Source organism: Hydra viridissima, unplaced genomic scaffold (genome assembly GCF_058129835.1).
Source record: "Hydra viridissima isolate aposymbiotic clone 2 unplaced genomic scaffold, HvirCarnegie_v1 scaffold_7, whole genome shotgun sequence".
Lineage (NCBI taxonomy): Eukaryota > Metazoa > Cnidaria > Hydrozoa > Anthoathecata > Hydridae > Hydra > Hydra viridissima.
In genome coordinates this window covers 1,712,202-1,733,032 of record NW_028324306.1, presented here as the reverse complement: position 1 = coordinate 1,733,032, position 20,831 = coordinate 1,712,202, and the positions used below count along the sequence as shown (strand labels likewise).

The following is a 20,831-nucleotide window of genomic DNA, read 5'->3' as shown; positions in this document are numbered from 1 at the left end:
GATGCTACAAAGGATAAGAGCAAAAAAAAAAGGAATTCAATATTTGGGGACATCTGGTTTTTAAGAGTTTGAATTAGTTTGGGAACATCAAATTTCACATGTAAGAATTTGGGGTCACTTAGTTGTTGTGACTCCTTTTGATTATAATTGTTAATGGATTTTGAGGCCAATGAGTTTTGCTACTACATTTGATCATTGATGTCAACCCTTGTTTCACCCCAATAAATAAATGACTGTTACAGAGTCCTGAAGCCCATCTTGCGGAGACAGCACGAATGAGCTAGGAACGGAAGGGTTCTCGGCTTGATAAGAGTTTTAAGTCAAGTGATATAGAATTGGGATGAGTTCTTGTCGAATACGAATGAAAGAGCAGTATTAGGTCTAGTGGAAGACCCGGTACTTGCACCATTGCGTACTAGAACTACATTCCCGGGTCAGTTTGGTTATTAGAACCCTGCTGGACCCTAGACGTAGTAGTCCTTCGCGCTTTTGTTAGGAACATATCTCTTATTTCCCAAAAATCACTATTGATACTAAGACTAAATCTCCTTTCCTTGCATGCCAATAATCAGCTTTTGTAGTGCCATATGTTGAAGATAAATTTGAAGCCATTTTACTAATATGTATTAGAGCACAGAATTATTGTTTTAAATACCAGCAGTTACGTATGCTATAGAGCAAAATGATTTCCATGATGATAAGGAGTTTAGACGGCTTGTTAAACTTCCAGATTCCTCACATTCTACGAATGAGAAGATTTATTTGCAAAAATTCTCAATTCAATTAGGTAGATACTCAAGTAATTTCAGTAGATATAGTGAATCTTACACGTGCACAGATAGCTATTGATCAGTTTTTTAAGGAGCTGGAGGTCGCCTTCCATCTTTCATAAAATACTTCAGAACAAATTAAAGTAAAGGAAAACAACGTTTAAATTTTAGAGTTAAAGATGGTAACTAATACCTTATTAATGATACAGGGGATGTTAGTAAGTTGATCTGGACCAAGAGGAATGGGGAGTAGACTCCATCAAAGCTAGCATCCATCTCCGCACCCACTTTCCAAAAATGAGGATGAAATATGACGTTCAGATGCCAAAGTTGCTTAGTAGAGATTTAGCAAGAACAAAACATTTTTTAAACACCAAAAAAAGTACGTAATTCTATGTCCGTATTGTTAATTCTATGTCCGTATTGTTAATTCTATGTCCGTATTGTTAATTCTATGTCCGTATTGTTAATTCTATGTCCATATTGTTAATTCTATGTCCGTATTGTTAACTCTATGTCCGTATTGTTAATTCTATGTCCATATTGTTAATTCTATGTCCATATTGTTAATTCTATGTCCGTATTGTTAATTCTATGTCCATATTGTTAATTCTATGTCCGTATTGTTAATTCTATGTCCATATTGTTAATTCTATGTCCATATTGTTAATTCTATGTCCATACTGTTAATTCTATGTCCATATTGTTAATTCAATGTCCGTATTGTTAATTCTATGTCCATATTGTTAATTCTATGTCTATAATGTTAATTCTATGTCCATACTATTAATTCTATGTCCATATTGTTAATTCTATGTCCGTATTGTTAATTCTATGTCCATATTGTTAATTCTATGTCCATACTGTTAATTCTATGTCCATATTGTTAATTCTATGTCCGTATTGTTAATTCTATGTCCATATTGTTAATTCTATGTCCATACTGTTAATTCTATGTCCATATTGTTAATTCTATGTCCGTATTGTTAATTCTATGTCCATATTGTTAATTCTATGTCCGTATTGTTAATTCTATGTCCATATTGTTAATTCTATGTCTATAATGTTAATTCTATGTCCATACTGTTAATTCTATGTCCATATTGTTAATTCTATGTCCATATTGTTAATTCTATGTCCATACTGTTAATTCTATGTCCATATTGTTAATTCTATGTCCGTATTTTTAATTCTATGTCCATATTGTTAATTCTATGTCTATAATGTTAATTCTATGTCCATACTGTTAATTCTATGTCCATATTGTTAATTCTATGTCCGTATTGTTAATTCTATGTCCATATTGTTAATTCTATGTCCATACTGTTAATTCTATGTCCATATTGTTAATTCTATGTCCGTATTGTTAATTCTATGTCCGTATTGTTAATTCTATGTCCATATTGTTAATTCTATGTCCATACTGTTAATTCTATGTCCATATTGTTAATTCAATGTCCGTATTGTTAATTCTATGTCCATATTGTTAATTCTATGTCTATAATGTTAATTCTATGTCCATACTATTAATTCTATGTCCATATTGTTAATTCTATGTCCGTATTGTTAATTCTATGTCCATATTGTTAATTCTATGTCCATACTGTTAATTCTATGTCCATATTGTTAATTCTATGTCCGTATTGTTAATTCTATGTCCATATTGTTAATTCTATGTCCGTATTTTTAATTCTATGTCCATATTGTTAATTCTATGTCTATAATGTTAATTCTATGTCCATACTGTTAATTCTATGTCCATATTGTTAATTCTATGTCCATATTGTTAATTCTATGTCCGTATTGTTAATTCTATGTCCGTATTGTTAATTCTATGTCCATATTGTTAATTCTATGTCCGTATTGTTAATTCTATGTCCATATTGTTAATTCTATGTCCGTATTGTTAATTCTATGTCCGTATTGTTAATTCTATGTCCATATTGTTAATTCTATGTCCGTATTGTTAATTCTATGTCCATATTGTTAATTCTATGTCCGTATTGTTAATTCTATGTCCATATTGTTAATTCTATGTCTATAATGTTAATTCTATGTCCATACTGTTAATTCTATGTCCATATTGTTAATTCTATGTCCATATTGTTAATTCTATGTCCATACTGTTAATTCTATGTCCATATTGTTAATTCTATGTCCGTATTGTTAATTCTATGTCCGTATTGTTAATTCTATGTCCATATTGTTAATTCTATGTCTATAATGTTAATTCTATGTCCATACTGTTAATTCTATGTCCATATTGTTAATTCTATGTCCGTATTGTTAATTCTATGTCCGTATTGTTAATTCTATATCCATATTGTTAATTCTATGTCCATATTGTTAATTCTATGTCCGTATTGTTAATTCTATGTCCATATTGTTAATTCTATGTCCATATTGTTAATTCTATGTCCGTATTGTTAATTCTATGTCCATATTGTTAATTCTATGTCCGTATTGTTAATTCTATGTCCATATTGTTAATTCTATGTCCGTATTGTTAATTCTATGTCCATATTGTTAATTCTATGTCCGTATTGTTAATTCTATGTCCATATTGTTAATTCTATGTCCGTATTGTTAAGTGTGGTTCAACTTTTTTTAAATTTGTTATAATGAACAAGTAAAAAAAGTTCCAAAAGATGAGATACAAAAATAAATTATTCGAATCCACTTGCAAAAGTGATGTCAATAAAAGTAGAAAAAAGAAAAGAAAATAAGCAAATAGAAGTCGTCATCCATGAAAAGATTGAGACCCTAAATGAGCATTAACCAGCGGCTGAAATTGGGGATGAGCTAATCAATACACAGGAAAGCATTCTTGAAGAGGTACAGACAAAAATGGCTTCTCTAAACAAATGATCAGATCTTCAGAATAGATCTCAAAGTCAATTCAAACTAATTTGTGATCTACTGCGTTTAATTATAAGTAAGCATGTTGCATTTTCCTTGTGTCTGAAAATTTGGTCAATTGGCTTGCTCAAAATCTTAGGACATTACAAATGGCTGGGCACTCAACATTACCGTCGTAAATAGCTACATTCAAAGGCAAAGGCGATGTCTTAGAAATGCGTGCTCTAAATGGTCAGCTATTGATTTTTTCATCAAATAGCTTCTTGAAACATGATGGACCTATAATAAAGTTAAACGTTTAGCATTTGATTTCTTAGGTTCTATGTTAACATAGCGTAAAGATTTTTTAAAACTTTTCAGTAGGTTAGTTAATACAAGCCTATTTATGAAATGTAATTTATGTCATTTGTAACCATTTGGCAATTAAACAGTGTCACACCCTCTTAACATTTTAACTTTTCTAATTTTAATTTAAAAAATACCTCTTGTGAATGGAACAGGACGACCATCTTTTGTTGGACAACTCTAATTGTTCCATATTAAGATACTTCTTTTTGAGAAAAGACAGAAGATGTACTCTATTCAATAACTGGTTAGTTTTTTAAACTAAGTTATTTCAAGTTTTCATGGAAGGCCTCTTGATTACATAGAGTTATCACTGAAGGCAACTTTCTATAGTCAGTTTACTCGAGATCACATTCAGGTGCGAAATGCTTGGTGATTATCACAATATACACCTAAAGACTGATGTTCTAATTGTCATTGATATGTTTGAAAAATTTATAGACAAATAAGTACATCGCTATTATCTCTATCCTGAGCATTACTTCTAATTTCCTGGCGTGTTATGACATGAGCACTTGAAAAAGATTAAAATAGTATACCATCCTTTCAAATATTCATTGAAAGGATGGTATCAAAAAGATTTGATGAAGCCAACAGCCCACAATATGTCAGCTCAAAGCCTAATAATCGGATCATGTATCTTGATGGAAATAGTATATACGGCTGAACTATGAATCTCTTTCTACCAGTAAGAAGGCTCCAATGGGCTGTCCTGAGCTTACCATTGATGAGGTGCTTGATACTCCTGATAGTACAGAAAAAAAATATACTGCAGAGGCCGATACTAAATATCTTGAGAACTTGCATGACGCTGATAGTGACTACCCACAGGCGCCGAATGGTAATACCTGAGTCATCGATTAGTGGCTATCAACATAATTTGGTGAATGAACTGGGGGGTAAGTTTATTGAATGCTTAAAGTTGGTCCCAAATTTATGCAAAATGGAGTACATAAAAGTCAGTTTATATAGCACTATTTATTCAGCTGAGCATCAATCTACGGGCGAGGGCCGCTCCAAAAATTTTTGAAGAGGAATTATTCAAGCTGTTAAAAAAAAAATGTCTACAGAGACGTGAAAGCAGACTCGAAAGATTACAATTTCAACAAGTACCCAGTTGACAGTCCATACTACAGCGAAGAAAACAATAAAGTTGTTGGTAGCTTCAAAGATAAATGTGTTGGTCGCCTCATTGTTGTGTTGGTTCGTTTGTGACCAAACAAATACTTCAATCAGGAAGCTTGTTGCAAGAACAAACTCATAGCTAATGATGTTCAAAAAGCGGTGGTTGTTAGAGATCTTTGCCATGAGATGTACAAGCTGAGTCTCAATGAGCGCAAGAAGTTTATATTTAAAAAAGTAGCCTTTAGGAGTCATGGCCATCAGACTGAAGTCTTTTAGCAGAATAAAATCAACTTTAACCTTCAGGACAAACGTAGCTATGCTTTAGTCTCAAAAAGTGTTCGTCCATTCATAACGCACGTGCACATTATATTTGGCCAGCAGCTAACGGAAGGTGCCCATGAACTAGTGATCAGGGTCTAGCTATTGCAAGTTTGACCAAGTAAGAGGTCCTTGCTTATAGATATAAGGAGGACCTTATATCTCGAAGCAATGTCAAAAATGGTAAGAGTGTATTTATTAGTTTTGCGACCTCCCTTATTATGTTTTAAGTATAGTAGGTCGACCTAGTAAACTGGATAGGGTCAGACTTCATTGAACATTTGTTTCGGAATATAGCGTAGAGCAGGCACGTAATACTTCCCATATTGTTTTTCTCTTTAAACACTTGTGCGCAACTTCGTTGCTTACTTTGGCTTTAACTGCTAAATTCTTGACAGCAGCAATATCACACCAGTAACCTTGGGGCCTATAGTAAATCTTTGATAGTTTATCACTCATGCTCCATCAAGATATCTAATCATTTTACTAGTATAAGTTTTAACATAGTGTTGACGCTATATCTTTGCATGCACAAGTGCTGCCGAGATGGGCTCCAGATTTCAGTCACTCGTAACACTGTAACAGTCAACTCATTGGGGGTAAATCAAACCAGCTATGAAATTATTTAAGGAACTAACAGAAGAGTTAAAAAAAACATCCTAATCCTATACCTATTGTCATTGCCGATACGAATTTTAGAAAAGATCACAAAAATAGAAGAAACTTTGTCGGAGTACATGACAAGTTTATGGAAACTAACAGATCACTGCGATTTTAATGATGGAACACTGTGAATTTAATTTTTAACACAGGCTTTGAGAGATAAATACTTGTGTGGCTTACAAAATCTTAATATTAGAAAAAAGCTCCTTGCTAATAAAAAACTCAACTTGCAAAATGCAATTGGCATTTTCATAGGTTTAGAAAAAGACGGACAATCAAAGTTGTCTCTTCAACAAGCTCGCAAAATCTTAAAACTGAAACAGAAAGCTTCACCAAAAAATTGATTAATAAACATTCGGACTCAAAGTTCCTGAAATTTCAAACAAAAAAACATTTAACGTAATCAGGCAGAAACTTACCAAAAATTACCGGGAATTCACCGCAAACTTATCAGGCAAATAAATTGGATCTGCATAAAACTGATCACAGAAACGCAAAAGAGGAATGCACACCAATCAAAGAAAAGTCAGCAATAAAACAGTTAAATCTAGTATCTAGTAAAAACACTTTCTGTAAACAATCAAATCTTTTTATTTGACATTCAAGGGAATCAAATGTAACAATTATTTCTGAAAAATAGTTAATTCAAAAGTACTAAAATCTTTTCGAAACATTTGTAATTTTAAAAACCTATTCACGCGAATAAAAAACTGGATATACTGGATATACCCATAATGAGGTAGTTTATAAATATCTTTTCATATTTGTCGTCAAGGGAAACAGTACTGCTCTTTGGGACGTGACGTATAATAAAAATAATAAATGACTGGTTCGAAATCAACAATTCAGAAAAATAAAGGATTTATTAGACAAATTTAATATAAAACCTTGGGCGGTTCCTAAATTTGGCTAAGCTAGTAATGTCCCCTTAGCCCTTCAGTAAATTGTAAACCTAGAAGTTAACGAATAAAAAAGTGGGACATATTAAGACCAACAACTTAAAAAATCTATTTGAAAATAGTACTTAAATAGAATTACACACAAAAAAGCAGAAAATACTTAGTTGTCAATGAAATGAAAGCATGATGGAATTTAGTAGAATACTGTATGGTTTACACCAGCAAGTGCTATATTTCTGAGATAATTAAGAAACGAGCTAACGGTAGTTGTAAACATTGATGACATACTTATATCAGACATTGGTAAAAAAAAGCACCTAAAAAATTATTTAGTCATGTTAGAAATTTTAGACAAATTAGGGCAAACTGTAAAAGTAAATTTTTCCAAACAACTATAAATTATCTAAGGTTCATTTTCGATTAGGCCGGCATTTATGTAAATCCAGAGAAACTAAATCTAAGAGCCAAAGCACCTAATAAAGCAGAACTAGAAATTTACCTAGGTTGGAATTAAGTATTAGAACAAATACTCACTAAATAAAGCAGATATAGCTATCCATATATACAAAGCAGAAGGTGGAGAAAGTAAGTGGGAATGGACGGTAAGCAAGGGAGTATATTTAGGACCTTAAAACTGAAACTCATCTGACCTTCAGTCATATATTTATGACCCTAAACTAGATTTAGAGAGTATGTGATGCAGTTTTTATCACATTTGCTACCAGTTAAGTCTAAACATTTCATATGGCACTATAACTTTAATAATAGCATGAGAAAATGTATTTACAGCTATATAAAAAAGGAGTATGAATCATACTTTGAAAACTTTTTATCAGTGTACATTTTATGGAAAACACATTACACTGTCAATTAACATTAAAAGCTCTACTTACAGAATATGAATCAAATATATGCCCTATAATTAATTCAGGTTCGTAACCTCTACGCAGGCCACTTCTAGATTAGTACAACGGTCAAAAATTGTATAACGGTCAAAAATTCTTCTTGCATGTAACAATGTAATCAAATTCAAGCTAAGAAAAACTTTACCAATCTAGTTATCACGATTACCCATTTCATCACTAATAACCAATTAGCTAACCTCATCAACAAGATGCATATTGCCAATTACTGCTGAGCACATTCGAAGCGAAACACAGAAGAATAAAGTTTTTAAATTCGACCTTGAATATTGTCAATCGATCAACTGCATGACTCAGTAAATTTTGGAAAGGAACTCAGCCCTTACTTAGGTAAACGAGATTTCAAGTGAACCACGGGTGCTATTGCGAATCAAATATCGAGCTCAGATAATGAAGGAGCTATACAGTGGTCATCTAGGAATGGTGCACATAAAAGGGTTGAGCTGAAGTTGCTTTTTTTTTTTTGTTTTGATTCACTCTTGATTTTCAAACATCTACCAAAAAATGGAAGAAGTGAGAAACAAAAAATTTAACCAAAACATTTATACACCTTTGGGTTTGGCTCGCTCAACCATTCGACAGGATTTACATAAATTATTTTGTACCTTTTGTCGAGAAGCATTACCTATTACTTGTTGATAGCCACAGCAATTGGATTGAAGTGACAATGTTAAAAAATATTAAAGTTTTCCATACGTTACAAAAATGGTTTCCTAAGTTCAAGATGCCAGTACAACTTGTCAGTGATACTGGTGCACACTCTTCTACATTCAAAGATTAAAAAAAAAACGAATAGTATTAACCCCGTAATTTCCGTCAGCTTATAACCCAAGCTTGAATAGAGGATCCGAGAGATTTTTACATACAGTACAAAAGAGAATTAAAAGCATTCAGTATAGATACGGAAGGCTCCAAAGAAAATCTACAACAGGGCTCATTCCAAGTAAACTGTTTTAAAAAAAATTTTTGAAATAGTCAAATCAAATTTGGAACACAAAAAGATGATCTAAGGAAGAAAATTGAAATCTGTCCAACATGTTGTGAATGAAAACGTGCGTCAATTCCAGTATTGGAGATAAAGCGTTCGTTAGAAGCCATTCATAAAAGAATATGGGTAACATAAATGAATATGGGTAACAGAAACATCAAAAGACATTATTCAAACAGAATGGGAGAAACTTTGTGGAGGAGATATGAAAGGAAATCACCAGGATCAAATTGAAAACATCCACACAAATCAGGAACCATTTTAAAAAGTATACCCCCATTGACTGAGGAAGAAAACATTGAGATATTGAATAACCAAAAAGTTTAAGGAGAGTGTGTCATGCATCCAGTGAGCTGGGTTTTATTTGAGACTTATTGAACTGCACTGACAGACGCAGAAAAGAGAGCAAATGGATACGCAAGTAAGAGAGTTATTATTACGAGAATTGATACTTACACAATAGGTTTTTATGGCTTTTATAAAAAAGGAATGATCAGAAAACTTTTTTTTAAAAAGTAACTTGTATAATCATGTAACAAGATTTCTTGCATGGCTGTTTCTCCAATGTGATGCATTTTGTTCTTTTTTGTGAAGTGAGCAATAGTCACCAATCACCAGTTGTTATTCCACTGCCTGTATTTTTGTTTCTCCGTCTCTTTAATGTCCCGATGAAACTGTTTCTCCTGCACTTACATCATCAAGTTTTTAGGAAAAATACCGAAGTGTTTATGCAAGAAGTGCAATCGAAGCATCAAGCAACCAATAGTTTTGATCTTTTTGAAGAAATCAAAAGTGAAACTTTTTTTTGAAACTTTTTGACTGGTGAAACTGACAAAACTCCTTGTTGGTACCTTGGATACAATAATAATAATAGCAATAATGGCAATCCCGAAGATCCATCGCTTGATGTTGATTGGTTGCGTATAAAGTGTGTAGATATGCTAAAGAAGAGTTTACTTGAGTTGTCCGCTAATTTCTTTATAAAGATTTATAAACATTTATAAATTTTAAAGTTTCGATCAACGTATTAAAAGATAAAAGAAAAATAGGTTTAAATCTATAAACTCGCGTTGCCCATCGCTTTTTAAAATTTTTTTTTTAATAAAGTTATTTTGTTTGGTCCATATATAAATGTAAGTCAAGATCTTATATTCTTTTACGTTTTGTTTTTCAAGTTTGCATTTTAAAACGTACTTGTTATTGAGAGATTAGAAAACGCTAAAAATATTGTTAATGACAGAAGCAGCTTTGAGTTAAACTCTACTGAAGACAAATTATTTGAAGGAGCCAAGTACAAATGTAACAGTATTTCTTATCATATTATATTCTTATAGTGTTGTAAAGCAATTTCAGCACTGGTTTTATTACATATTATGTTGGAATGTCATATTTCTTAAATTAATTAAATGATGGTGGTGATTCGATTTCTGCTGCTGCATCAGTTTTCTGCTTCAGGATCAAAGTTTTGTAGAGGAACATTCCAAAAAATTAAGATTTTTTTTTTCAGTTTTAAAAAATAAATTTTAAATTATTTTTTAAAACTGAAACTTACTTTAACTTACACAATAGAGGTTGTGTCTGCTACATCTTATCTTCAAGCATTAAAGTAATCCAGTTGCCAGAAGCCAGTTGTTAGAAGCCAGTTTTCAGATGTCAGTAAAAGTTTTTTCTAATTAGAAGTAATTAAACCGTAGAGTGCTAGAGAAAAGAAGAAAAAAAAAAGAGAATTTTCTTTTTAAGCAACTCCAATAAAAAGACACGAGAAACAATTTCGAGAGTTGTTAAGTCATTTTAGTTATTTATAAATTTATAATAAGCAACCAATAACTTCCCACATGAACCCTAACGCAAGATTTCCGGTTGGGTTACCGGAATTCTTGATTACCGGAATTCTTGCGTTAAGATTACCGGAAATCTTGATTTCCGTTTCTCGAGCTCCAGAGCTTCAGCGAGCTTTGCACCTATGATGCATTTGAAAGTTAAATTTTTTTTAGCAAACTTTATACGATGTGACGTTCAGGCTGTGGACTAACTGAACGAATCTGGAAATTCTGAAGCATCTGTTACAATTCTGTTGGTGTACATAACTTTTTTGGTATCTTTATTGTAATTAGAGAAAGTGTTGCAAACAAAGTTAAAAATAAAATCATTGTTAAAAAGCGTTTATAGATGAAGTTTGAACCGCCTAATACCATATTATTAGGGAGCTTTTTAAGAAGATGCAGGAAACTCAACAAAAAGTTACGCTCTACGAATACTTCTTTGGTAGGAAGATATACAGTGAATCCCTTCGTAGTGCTAATGGACAGTGTCGGACAAAAACTTTTAAAGAAATTAAAACTTAAGCGAATTGGGCGATTTTTATTAAGCTATTCACTTTCAATCTTTAACTTGTTCATTTTTAAAATCACTGAAGCGTGCATAATGCTGCATTCTATTAACAATGCATTCTATTTTAATGCATTTTATACTCTTCATCGTATTTTTAAAGTAAAAAAAAGTAAAGTCATTTTTGACCTGTTAATAAAATCGTTTTATGTTTATGTTGCAAGGGATTAAAATTTCGGGTTCTGCGGGAATTGAGGGCAATTGAGTTTTAGAAATTAATTTCAAACATTTCTAGGACGATTAAGAAATTGTTAATTATAATATTACTAATTATTTTATAAATAAAGTAGGTACTTTTGTAATAGCTGTTGCTATGTGACAGAAAAAGCTTTTTATCAGCTTTTTCTGTCACATAGCTACAGCTATTACAAAAGTACCTTGCTATGTTACAAAATAAATCAACATTGCTGGAAAATCTTTCTGGAGACATTTTAACATTGGCAAAAAAAAAAAAAAAAAGTTCCAGGAACAAAATGAACACTTAAATATTTCATCTTTTTAAACATTTCATCTTTTTAAATATTTCATCTTTTTAAATATTTTTGTCCCTTTTTAGACTCTTACCCTAATTTCTATCACAACTGTTTAAAAAGGGTAACGCAGAAAAATCCAACATCTCTTTAACAAGATTAACGAAGTAAATTAATCTATAGATGACTAAATCCAGAATACCTTTGTCAAAATTATACTTACAGAATAAAAGATTTTTTTTTTAAAAAAAAAAGCCGTTAAATCGCCGCATCGAAAGTTATCTCGAATTTTCTTAATACAATTTTTCGTCGTTATGTAAAACAAACAGCTTAATGTAGAATTTTTAAGTAACTTTTAATTGAAGTTAAAAGTTGTTGCCACTCAAACGTTTTGAAACATAAAGAGCCTAAATCCATAATGGTCACACTTGTTAACGTATTTGTATATGCTCGAATAAATACAATTATAAGTTGTATTGATATATATTTATACTAGTTACTTGACGATGATAAGGAAAACGATAAAGAGAGCGCATAAGAGCAACTATACTAATTATACACTAAGTCGCGTTGCCACCACGTGTTCTAACAAGAGTCACAACACTTAACAAGATGAGCGACAGAATTTTGAACGCTATCGCAACATCAGTTTCTTTTCCAAATTTAGAAAACACATTAAATGCATGTAACTTTTTATTATCTCTCCTGCTGTTTGTTTTTTTTAAAACCAGATATTTACATGATTACTAAACAAAAAAAAACGTCATAACTATTTTACTCCGATTGACCGTTTTCCGATAAATGATCCTGTATTGCTTTTTGAAAAGATCTACTAGCTTTCAAAATCCTAAATTTATATGGTGCGTAGTTAAGGAAAAAGAAAAGAAAAAAAAAAGAACATTTGCAAGCACTAATTTTAGTTTATTAAAAAGTTGCCATTAGATAAGTTTGGTAGGTTAAACATTGCAGGAATCTTTTTTTTCAAACTAAAGCATAAATGCAAACATTAAATCGTAAGAAACCAAAGTTATTTTTTGAAAGTGGTTCCGCTACAAAATTAGTAGAACTATGCTAAAGAGTTGTAGATTAACGTTGTGAGCTTTCTTTCGGTATTAATTGACGTAAACCAAATTGAGAGTTCAAAAGTTTTCTTGTTTCAAATTATGCTTACGAATTTTATCTTTAACAAGAAGGAGTGGTCGGACGTTCTAAAAGCGTTTAGAGTTTAGATGTTAGATATTTGAATTGATTTGTTCTGAGTTGAAGTCGCATTAGTATTTCTATCAGTAGTTGTTAATTTTCTTTTACAGTATTGACGTACCTGAGGCGAAAGCAAAATATAGATGAATGCATCAGTCAGTAGCGAGATGTATTGGCATAGTACCACAAACCAAGCTGTGTTAGTTGATAAATCCTGGTTCTTACTTATAACTTGAAATATATCGGGGACTGTTACTGTAACTATAAATGTCATTAGAATTGTAACCGAGAGTATCAACCCTTTTGCTAGGCCTTTATGTTTTGTGTAAAGAGAACTTCTATGCTTTTGTGACACCATTAAAGCGTATGCGTAAACATAGGTTGAAAATAACACAATGATAATATCAATTGTAATATGAATGTAATTACAAATGTGTGAGAGACCTTTCCTCAAATATATTCTCATTAAACTTCCGACCAAAACGGCAAAAATCCACATAACCAACGTCGTAGTTACGGTTTTCTTTTGTGACCAAAGAACTGCGTACCTCAGGTTTAGTCTTAAGTGCAAATACCTGTCTAATACAAGCCATATGGTTGCTATGTAAGTACTAATTAAGAAAACTGCGTTGATGCTGTCTTGAATGATAAAACGCATCTCAGTGTGAATTCCTTCATCATTGACATACGAAGCAACATCGTCATTTTCATAAATTTTATAAATGTAATTATCATAAGTCTCATTTTCAATAAAACGACCTTGAAAATTTACGGTCTGATTACCAGGTTGAGCACGTTTTACTAATGCAATTATGTTAGTAATTGTCCAAAATAAACTCAAACTAATATCAGAAACACAGATGTTGATAATTATCCATCGTTGTGTATTATCCATTCTCCTTTTTTTCGATTTTTCCAAAAGAAACAAGCTCACTCCATTTACTAAAATTCCACTGAATCCAAATGCGCACGCTAATTTGAACAAAATACCAACCATTTGGTTAAAAAAATAAAAGCTAAAGAAACATTTTTAAAAACTTTTTAAACTTAAATAAAAAATAAACAAAAAAAAAAAAAAAAGGATCTCCGATAAAAGAAAGTCACCCACCTCAGCATCAAAGATTTACAATGATACAAATCCAGTGTTAATTTGCTTTATATTAAATGGGGATTCTATTTTGATGACTAGGAACCATAATACCATAAAAAAAAAAAAAGAAAAAAAAAAAAAGAATTATAGTATGGTTGAAACTTTCGGACTAAAAAGTAACTAGGTTTATATAAAAAGCGGAAACAGAAAAAGACTAAAAAAATACCACTACAAGTTAGTGAGCTAGCGACCTAGTAGATACAAGATAGTGGATTATATCATTTAGATATAATCGTAAATATGATGACTAGAAAGTAAACTTTAAACCGTTTTAATGACAAAAACATTTGAAATCAAAAATGATATACTTTACGATTTAGTTGCACATTTTTGATGATTTAAAAGAGCAAGTTGCGGTAGAAAGGAAGGATGGTGATGTTGAAGAAGGAAGAAGAGTAGCAAGTACTCCTCAGCTGATTTGAAAAATCAGATTTTAAAAACATAAATTCTAAAAGTTACTTCAATTTTTAGTTTGTAAACTTCAAATATAAATTTACTTTTCAGTGAAGATTCATAATAAACTATTTGTTTTGCTGTCATAAGATTCTTCCTTTTTTGGGGGATGGGGGAGGGTTGAGGTGGGGGAGGGGGTGGTGATTTAAACTCTTTTTAGAGGGTTAAAATCCAAAGTTGCTCATACTTTTACATTAATTCACAGGTGAATTCGTTAGTAAACCCAACGTTTATAATGATTTATTATTTTTATTACTAATCACCACAAATTACTAATCACTAATTCTGAAAAATCCCGTAAAGAAATTTTTTTTTACTAAACACAGAGAAAAACGCTCTTGTTAACAATCATATTTTATAGAAATTCGCTTAATGTTCCAAAGGTTTTTCCTATTCATCTCATAGATAATCGATATGTAATTTCTTTGGGTTTTGAAATCTCTCATGATGCCGGTTTTAATTTAAGTTGATTACAGCGATTACAATTAGTGTAGAGATCGTAATTTTCTAAAAAAATTAGCAACTCTGGTTTAACTTTTAAAACGGATTGAAGAAATTGTTTTCCTCCCATTTCATTACCTAGAGGCTGCTTTCGGTATTTTGAGATGATAACACATTACTTATAAAATAGCATTTTAAAACTCGTATTAGAAAAAATCTTTTCTTATATCTTTTTAATCTATTTCTTTAAAAAATCTCATTGATTTTTGACAACTTTCAGTGGACGAACTTTCTTAGGACGAACGAAAATCTCTATAAAAAAGGTTAACATAAACACGGCATGCATTTATAAAAGTCGCAAAAGATACGGAAAAAAAATTTGGCATCAAAATACCACAATCTAATTTCAGCCTATCAGATGTATACCAGATGTATCAATTGCATTTAGGAAGATTGGAACTTCTGAAATGAGGCCTGGTACGAAACGAAGTATCAAAAAAAACGTCTTTAAAAGGAAATAAATTTAAAAGTGAACGAACTTCCTTTTTGAAGGGCAAAAGATTCCTAAGGACAAAATGTTCAATATTAGCGCGTGCGTAGTGATCAATGACTGAAAATAAAATCTTTTAGACATAAAATAATATAATATAACTTTAGACATAATATACTATTAAAGAAAAAATATTACGGCTGTCAACCTCTACCTTGCACTACCTGTCAATAATTTTGACAGCTAAGTTCACGCTGTTTGATGTTTTTACATCACCTTTATATTTTGCTCAATTATTTCGCGTTTAGTGTTTGTATTTTTTTCTTGAAAGAAAACGATTGGGATTGGATTACTATAAATTTACAATACATTTACTGCAATTTTAGGTAAATTTAACAATGAATAAAACCATTCTACTGCGATGTGGGAACCTGATAACGATGTTCAATTTTCAATTTCATGGCTTTTTCACCAAGTAACCAATGAAAGGTTATAACCCCAATTTTTAAAATCTTTTAATAACTTCATTATTTTTCATTCATTATTTTTCATTCATTGTTTTCCATTTATTATTTTTCATCATTTATCATTATTTTTTATTACTTTTTATTATTTTTTATCATATTATATTATTTATCATTTTATTTATTATTTTTTAATAATTTAATAACTTTATTACTTCATTTTCAAAATATGTTTTTTTTACTTTGAAAAAAACGTGTGTACTGTTGTGCAATGTTGTTATTTTTTAAAATTTCCGATTCTTTTGGAATCTCTTAATAACTCTTTAGAGAAGGCTGCATAAATGGATAAAACGTTTTGGAACAGGCAACTCCAAGTTGCCCGAGTCGTATTTTTTAGGCTCAAATGAGCCTCATAGAAGTACCAGAAACAACAAGCTGTTACAATTACATAATTTATTTTGATAATGATAACCAAAACCATCGCATCTCAGCATCACAGGAACACCTTAAACGAACTTGCTTCTAGACAAGCAACATTTAAATAGTCTATGATATTTAAGTTCTAAGAGTTTATTGCAGATACATATTCTTCAAAAAAATAACAAATGAAAAAAAGGAAAACGAAACGATGGCATCTTAACAGAAGAACATCAAGAGAACAACTCGCCCTAAGAAAATTTTTACGAACTACAACTTTTCTTTTCCATTGTATTTGAAAAAATAGTTCCACTGTTTTCAATCATGCATTCCAGACTCTAAAACCGCATCCCTTTAAACGAGGTGAGAAACAAAAAACTTGAAAAGTAGGCTGATCTTAAGTTATTAAACTAAAAACGACATTTTGTTGAAATCCATCCTGATTAAAATCTTAAAAGCATGGTATCGAAAGACATTGAATGAAAAGTTCGATTTGAACTTACAAACCAAAAAAGTACATGTGTAAAACATATAAATATAATCTTCAAAATTCGGTTAATTTTTTTCGAAATTGGGTTCATTTCTGGGCTGATTATACATATTGTGTTAATATTAAATATCTAGCAAACAACAGAGCGTGATTAGAGTAGGGGAGGTAAGTTGTCGCTTGTTTTGACTCTGAGGATGTATTTTTTTTAACCTCGATTAAGAAACTTCGGTCCAAAAAATATGAAAAAAACTTAGAACTGCGATACTTTTGATATTTCCACTGTTCTATTTTCCAAAACTGTAGAGCTACTGCTTCGATCGAACAGGTACATTTTTCGTTTACCATACCAACGAACTTGTGGGGATAGCAATATATAGATTACTGCATCTGTCGATATAGAGATGTAGTTGCATAGGAACACATACCAAGCAAAGCTTGCTGATATCTCTTGATTTTTGAAAATTACCAAAATTAAATCGGGAACTATCACCGTTATAATAAATATCAACAAAATGGTAATCGACAATAATAATCCTTTTGTTATTCCTTCGTAGTTTTGATTTGAATGCAAATATTTTCTCTGCTTTTGTAAAATCAGTAAAGCGTAGGCGTAAGTACAAAAAGATAAAATTATAATGATTATATCCATTATGATATAAATTATATTGCATATATATGCTTGTTTTCCTCTAAAATATATTCTCATTAAACTTCCGATCAACGCAGCAAAAGACCACATACACAGCGTTGTTAGCACAGTTTTTTTGTGTGACCAAAAAGATGAATATTTAAAAGTCAGTTTTATGTGCAAAAACCTGTCCAGCACAAGCCATAAAGTTGCAATGTAAGTACCTACAACGAAAGCTGCGATAAACGCATCTGAAATTAGAAATTTCAGTTCATCCTTAACTCCTTCCTCTATGACGTAAAGAATAACTTCATCAGTTTCATTTAGAAGACCTCCATTATAGTTTCCATATTTACTTTCTGTAGCACTTGAACTTATCAATGTCATCGAGTTAATAATTGTATAAGTAAGGCTTAAACAAAGGTTGAAGACGCAGAGGTTTATAATTATCCATCGCTGCGTTTTATCCATTCTAGATTTTTTCAACTTTTTTAAAAGAAATAAGCTTACTCCATTTACAAAGATTCCAACGAAGCCAAAGGCATAAACTAAATAGAGCTGCTTGTCATACTGAACCATTATTCTATAAATAAAAAAATATATATTAAATATATTATTAAATAAATATATATTATTAACAAAAATGAAATCAACCTTAGACCCAAAATTTTCGTCGAAAAAATCACAACAAATATACAATATGCGATAATTAAATATTTAGCGTAATAAAATAAAGCTTTTATTTAGAGAAATTAGCAATTTTATCCTGTATATATACAGTGTTTATACAGTATTTCGTAACTAAACATTTCAGATATAATTTGCAAAATCAATTTCATCAGACTGGTTTTAAGAAAAGTTTTTTTCTCCCCTTTAATGCCACCGTTGTGCTGGATATCATAGACACTGCATTCTGGGACTGTAAATCTGCCGTCTACTGTAAATTACCATTTCACATTAACATGATATAATTATTATTCCTTTAGTTTTAAAAATTTGCAACAAAAGTTACAAAGAAGATATATGTATCAGTTTTTTGTATGAAGTTTCTAAACAATTGTCGGTTTATTCTATTACTTTAAAGATTCGTTAAATGTGTCTTGACATGTTTCTCTACATTTCTCATTGGTAGTTAAGATATGTAATTTTTTTTTATATATATATTTGTCGGAATCTCTTTTAGTTCCTCTATTAACAGATTTAAATCTTTCTTGTATTTTAGAATTTTCTTAAAAGAATTCTGATTTTGTAATAAAGTTTATAAAAATAACAAAAAAACAAAAAAAATTCAAATGTTTTTTCTATCTGAAGGTCAACATTTTCCGACAAAATTTAATGTAGAATAAAAACTTGAAGCCAAACAAAAAGAGTTATTTAACAAGAAGTGTTTAGAATTACATTTTTATTTAATAAATACTTTTTCAGCATCAACTATAGCTTCAAGCCGACTCCTGAACCTGGAAAAGGTGGTTTGGATATTGTCCTTGGGCATCTTGTCCCACTCCTTCTTGATAGCAGCCTTAAGGAAGTTGACACTGTTGTGGGAACGTTGACGAGCCCTTAACTCCACATACGCCCAGATTGAATAATCAAGAGGTTACAAATCTGGAGATCCAGGAGGCTGTAACTCTATTGACCAGTGTTTTGGCAAATTCTCAAGGAGCCACCTTCTGGTCTTCTGGGATGTAAGTGGAGGTACTCCATCCTGCTGGAGCACAATATTGTCATCTGAAGAGTAGTGGGCATCAATCCAGGGTTTGATATGGTTCTCTAGGATTCGAATGTACTCAATGTTGTCAACTTTCTGACCAGATTTGATGAATAACGGAAGCATTTTGAGGCCATCAGAAAAAATGAGGCTAAACATCATAACTGAAGTCGGATGTTAGAAGGTCTTAAATATATACTTTACATGCTCTAAACTTCCACTTTTTGGCTGCTTTTTTCATTTATTTTTATTATTTAAAACTTTTACTTTTAGCAATAACAAACTACGTACTTAAAAATAACAACGAAATATTTACTTTGGAATCATCAATCTTATTACGAAATTTGCGGTCGCATACGATATATTGCAATTTATTTGACACGTCATTTCCGCAGATTTTAATCTTCCTCTTGTGATGCTTGTTTTAACAAATAGTTAGTTATAGCAGTTATTTTTTGGTGAGAAGCATTATTTTATTAAATATATTGTCATCTGTTAACCTTTTTTAAAAGGGCCACCCATAGACCTGACTTCTGTTACATCTCAAGTTTTACAAATAGTACTTTTCTCTATTGAGAACAAGTTTAAACCAAAGACGTATATTTGTTCAACTTCGGTCCGAAGTTACCATTCGCTATTCGGATTTCAAAATCGTTTTTCCCTATTTCTTAGTCATACAACAAATAGCCTAACTTTTTTTTTTTTTTGTGTGTGTTTTCTCTAATTTAAGATAAAAAGTAATAAAAGTTCTTTTATTTAAAAAAAAAATACATAGTAATTTGTGCAAGTCTTGAAAGAAAACTCTCTTTATCATTTTTAATGGTGGGCCCTCACCAAGCACGAGGTCCAACACAAAATTTGTGTCAGGCAGCTTCACTCCACCCCCTCCTCTCGACGGATCTGAAATAATGTGATGAAAGCTTGTCTGTCTGTGTTGTAGTATACCACCTATGTTGGGAGTACACTGTTTCTTACAGTGCGGTATTTTTCACCTGTATGCTCCTAATGCTGATATTGATGATGCTCATTGTTGCTGATGACATTTAAGCTTCTAACTCATTTAACTGTCTTTTATTTCTGAAAAATGTTGTCCAAGAAACCTTTAACTGCTTTATGATGTTTGGAAAAGCATCTGACAATATTTTGACAACTTAAATTTTTTTATGCTTATTGTCTTCTCGTTATTCAAGTAGAATTTTTATTTTCTATGTTAAAGATTTGAATATAATCAAGTTTTTAAAATAGAGAGGTGTTTTTTCATTTTTAAATTTGAATTTAAGTCTTGTTATTCACAAACTCAGTCACTAATATTAAATGAGTGTCTTACAGGAAGAAAATGAATACGTTCAAATGGCGAATATTATTGTAAGGATCGTCAGAGGGTCTTATTGGTTGGAAGGACAAAATAAAAAGGGAAACCTTAAAGTAAAGTATCATATTTTTTATAAAAGAACAAAATTTAAGCTTAAATCATTTATATTACAAACCAAAAACTTTGCAAACAAATCAAAGAGAATTTTGACTTACTTTTGCTCTTAAAGTGTATACAAACAGTTACAGAATACACTGTAAAAGAAAAATATAACCGTTAGCAATCTCAGTATTGCACTCACTGTTAACAAATTTGATAGCTTAGTTCACG

General features: G+C 31.1%; 3 protein-coding genes and 1 long non-coding RNA gene across 9 annotated transcripts in view; 2 read left to right on the top strand and 2 right to left on the bottom strand.

The window, feature by feature from the left end:
• Positions 1 to 20,831, top strand: part of LOC145184630 (putative sodium-coupled neutral amino acid transporter 10) — a 175,894-nt gene that overhangs the window by 10,676 nt on the left and 144,387 nt on the right. The gene's annotated exons all lie outside the window — the stretch shown is intronic.
• The window catches only part of LOC145184712 (exportin-6-like), a 138,534-nt gene that overhangs the window by 10,676 nt on the left and 107,027 nt on the right, over positions 1 to 20,831 (top strand). The gene's annotated exons all lie outside the window — the stretch shown is intronic.
• Positions 12,543 to 13,978, bottom strand: LOC149885556 (uncharacterized). Its single transcript, XM_090093746.1, has one exon. The coding sequence runs from the start codon at positions 13,943 to 13,945 to the stop codon at positions 12,974 to 12,976; it is 972 nt and encodes a 323-aa protein (XP_089949872.1). The 5' UTR covers positions 13,946 to 13,978; the 3' UTR covers positions 12,543 to 12,973.
• On the bottom strand, positions 16,388 to 20,809 carry LOC149885555 (uncharacterized). The gene is made up of 2 exons (XR_016454601.1): positions 20,717 to 20,809; positions 16,388 to 18,064 (listed from the first exon to the last, which is right to left on the bottom strand). It is a non-coding gene; the product is annotated as an uncharacterized LOC149885555 (long non-coding RNA).